Source organism: Anomaloglossus baeobatrachus, chromosome 3 (assembly GCF_048569485.1).
Source record: "Anomaloglossus baeobatrachus isolate aAnoBae1 chromosome 3, aAnoBae1.hap1, whole genome shotgun sequence".
Lineage (NCBI taxonomy): Eukaryota > Metazoa > Chordata > Amphibia > Anura > Aromobatidae > Anomaloglossus > Anomaloglossus baeobatrachus.
Window position 1 is genome coordinate 638,613,435 of NC_134355.1, and position 4,338 is coordinate 638,617,772.

The following is a 4,338-nucleotide window of genomic DNA, read 5'->3' on the forward strand; positions in this document are numbered from 1 at the left end:
ACTACAGGGGCCAGGGGTCTGAACCAGCCATCCGGCATTTACATCGCTGTAGGTGAAAACAACAGTACACTGCATCCCCATCGTGTGGTCTCCATTCTTTCCACACCGCACCCCATCATCTACCTCCTGGGACTCAGCCCTACTTACGGAGGGCCCAACATCTAAGCTGCCATCACCACCAACCCCAGTGGCCATAAACTGTACAGCCAATATTAATACACTGCACTCTCAATATATTAGAAGTAGAAGAAAAACTTGAACAAAGTTGATTCCTTTTGCAAAAACGTGGAATTTTATTTATACAGTGACAAGGGAGGAAGACGTTTCGGCCTAAATACGGGCCTTTCTCATGCCGGGTCACTAGGGAAGGGGAACAGAAGTAATAATCCACTTTTTACAATATTATACAAAATTTATACAAAATTTACATATATACAGATAAGTAGAACAACCCATGAAGGGGATAAAGTGAATTTCTGTAAATACAACGATGACAGATATAGGCAAAAGGCAACTCTGCCATGTAGGATTATACCGAATATAAGGCAGTGCTATGAAGAAGACAGCAAGACAAGCATAAATGGCATACCTTCACTAGAAAAAGACAGTTTCTCTCAAGAATATTTGCTTTATTCTATGTAGTCTGCAATTGCACACCATATTTTTTTGAATATAGCATACAGCTTGGTTGCTGCACCGACCTACCCATGTCAGCTGAAACATTTGCGTATGATGACTCAACGAGCCTCAGTATATTGGCACAAGTCACCAACTCTACTGAGTTCTTGAAAACTCCAATCAGAGAAGTCAGAACCAGGGACTGGGAGAAGGAGAAACGGACGTTCATATCCCTGGACCTGCACTGCACAACCTTGGCGGAGTACCACCGACAGAATCGTATTCCCAGAGGCTTAAGAAGTCATTTGAAACCCACCCTTTTTGCCAATATTGATGACTATTGTAAAAAATATCAGCAAATACTAAATAAGTGCTCATTAGACCTGATAGTTCTAACTATTGAATATTTACAAACCGCTATAAAGGAATCCAAGGACAAGATTCAAAGTATCGAGGCACAATTGGCGGACAGTTTGACCCCGAGTGATCTCACTAATCTTAAGAATAAAACAGAGGACGCGCTGAAAGAATTTAGGAGGAACCTGGAAGACAAGAAAAGACAAAAATTCCAAAGGGACACTGACGATTACTTGCAAAATCGGGTTTATAGATGGAACGACTGGTCACTGAACAATACAAGACCATGGCACAGACAACCCTCCTACAACCCATCCGCAAGTTCAGGGAGCGAATCAAGTGGCAGCCGAACAAATTCTGTTTCTTTTTTAGGACGCGGGAAGAAAAGAGGAAACCCACGAGGAGGTCGAGGAGGAGGAGATTGGGGAATGACGCTTCGGTCACAGGTGAGGGTCCCAATTTAGTCGTTAATATTTCTAGTTACACTCTAGCCCCTAATGAACTTGCTGTACTCAACAAGGGTTTAACCTTCTGTCCTACACCTAAATGGGATGCCTTTTCTTTAGAAAACGATTTACAAAAATTCTATAGATTAATTAGGCTTAAAACACACTTTGGCCTCAATCCCAGTATAATTACGGATGCACCCTCACCCTCCGAGGACCTCAGTATAAAAACATTAGGTTTACGTAACCCTAGTCAGTACATGCCCCCAAGAACACACCATGCAACAGAAACATTCATAACCTTGGTAGACCGGGATATTAAGGATAACATCCATGAGCATGCACTGGGTTTCTTCCCTACGCGTAACAACTTGAATGCCTCTGAAAGATCAGCCATAACCTCCTTAAAAAACAATAAGGAGATAACTATAAAGCCTGCGGATAAAGGGGGTGCTATTGTAGTACAGAATACCCACGATTATATTAGAGAGATCAAACGCCAACTAGAAGACCCTAATACCTACCAAAAACTACCTTTTGACCCAGTCTTTAAAATACAGCAGAGGATTAAACAGTTTTTAGCTACATATGTAGATAACGGTATTATTGATCAAAAGACGTGCACCTTTTTGACTAAATTACATCCAATAACTCCTGTCTTCTATGTCCTACCTAAAATTCATAAGTCACTGTCTAATCCTCCCGGCCGGCCCATAGTAGCTTCGACTGAATCTATATTAGCACCTTTGTCTATTTACCTAGAGAAAATTCTCACTCCACTAACCAAAAATACTAAGTCATATATCTTGGATACCAATAATTTTCTACAGAAAATTAGAGAGCTAAGGCAGGTTCCCCCCACTAGTATTCTGTGCACCTGGGACGTAAGTAGCTTGTACACGTCAATCTCGCATGAAAAAGGGATCATGGCCACTAAACTAGCACTCGATAAAACCAATCTTAGCCAAGAGTCTATTGATTTCACTGTAGGCCTCCTGGAAATAGTCCTACATGAAAATTACTTCTTGTTTAAGGACGACTACTATGTCCAGACGCATGGGACCGCTATGGGCTCGAACATGGCCCCGGCTTATGCTAATCTCTATATGGACTATTTTGAAGGACGCTACATATACTCTTATCCGTCCTTTGATGAGCATTCCCATCTATGGGTTCGCTACATAGATGATGTCTTTTGTATTTGGCAGGGTGATCTCGATAGTCTGTTGTCTTTTGACAACCACATCAATACCATATGGCCAGAATTAAAATTCTCATTGAGTTACCACTCTGAGAGTATCAACTTCCTTGACACATGCATCAAGAAGGATCATCTGGGTACTCTTTCCTCAGATCTATACCGCAAGCCAACGGATCGTAACTGTATGTTGCTTTATAGCAGCTGTCACCCTAAATCCACAAAAAATAGCCTACCTAGGTCGCAATTCAAAAGAGTCACAAGGATTGTGTCTGATGAAGTCACAAAAAAAGAAAGGATAGAGGAAATGTCAGAAAGGTTTCGTGAACGTAAGTACCCAGAGGCATTATTGGAAACTGAGAAGGGGATGGCGTTGACCATCACTCCGGAAGAAAGAAATAGAATACTTCCTGATAGAGTACCATTTGTCCACACCTTTCATCCCTCCATGCCAAAAATTTATAATATTATCCACCGCCACTGGCCCCTCCTGAGAAAAGCCTATCCACAAATTGACACCTTTCTATTTCCCCCCATTATGTGCAAAAAAAGACCCAAAAACATCAAGGACTCTTTAGTTAGAGCAGACGTAGGCAGTGACAAAAAATTAGACACGCAGACGTTCCTGGCACCAAAACGAACCGGAACCTTTCCCTGTTTAAACTGCCCATCATGCTCCAATGTGATTAAAGGGGATCACTTTACGCACCCTAGGTCTGGGAAGAGCTTTTACATAAAGGAACACTTCACATGTGAGAGCAATTTTGTCATATATCTCATTAAGTGCCCCTGCGGTCTCCTCTACATAGGGGAAACCATCCAACACGTGGGTGACCGTATTGCTAGCCATAAATCCACCATTAGGTGTGGTAAACTATGGCTACCAATCCCTCATCACTTCCATGAGGCAAAACACACAATAGCACAGTTACGCTACCAAGTGATTGAGAAAGTCCATAGACCTAGGAGGGGCGGCAACCACATCAAACTCCTCAGAAGAAGGGAGAGCTTCTGGATCCACAAGTTACAGACACTAACCCCTAAAGGCCTGAATAGAGAGCTAGATTGGCCAATGTAAAGTTTATAGTTACTTCCTGTGACTTATTCCTGTGATGGACTTTATGATTACTACCTTATACTAACTAGCTTGTATTGCTTACAGAAAACTTGAAAGATGTCACCCTTTCTCTTCTCTCTTCCCACATCGTGCACTTCTCCATAGATGGTAACGTATAAAAATTGCACTTCTATATAGTTCATAGTATATGATCATGTATTCTCTCTAGCATGTTGGGACCCTACCTTGTTATTTTCAGAAATGAAATATGTCTAACCAATTATTAATTCCAGATTATATCCTCCTCCTGGACCTCTACATTATAAATCAAGTGTACTACACAGCATTGGATGTGAATTGACAGGATCGTATTATGTTCCATTACAGTTTAAATATTGTTTGTCTAGGATAAATCTGTTGAATTATCTACATACCTATTCTTAATCCATTGTCTTCTGTATACCGATATGCTAGGAGGGTCAGCCAATGTGTTTTTATACGAAGTATGGTTCTACTGCCTCTCTTCTACTGACTTTATCCTCATTTTACTATTGTACTCTTAAATAACTAATTTTACCAACATTCTCTATCTCTCCCTTTCCATTTCTGACCTCGGAAACCAGCAACCCAATCATACCACTTCATTTACATATACCTACATC

At 41.1% G+C, this 4,338-nt stretch overlaps 1 protein-coding gene across 1 annotated transcript; it reads left to right on the forward strand.

The window, feature by feature from the left end:
* The first annotated feature begins 707 nt into the window (after positions 1–707).
* On the forward strand, positions 708–3,845 carry LOC142297347 (uncharacterized). Its single transcript, XM_075341580.1, has 2 exons — positions 708–1,421; positions 3,782–3,845. Exons 1-2 carry the CDS (start codon positions 708–710, stop codon positions 3,788–3,790), a joined length of 723 nt encoding a protein of 240 aa, XP_075197695.1. The 3' UTR covers positions 3,791–3,845.
* Positions 3,846–4,338: the final 493 nt, after the last annotated feature.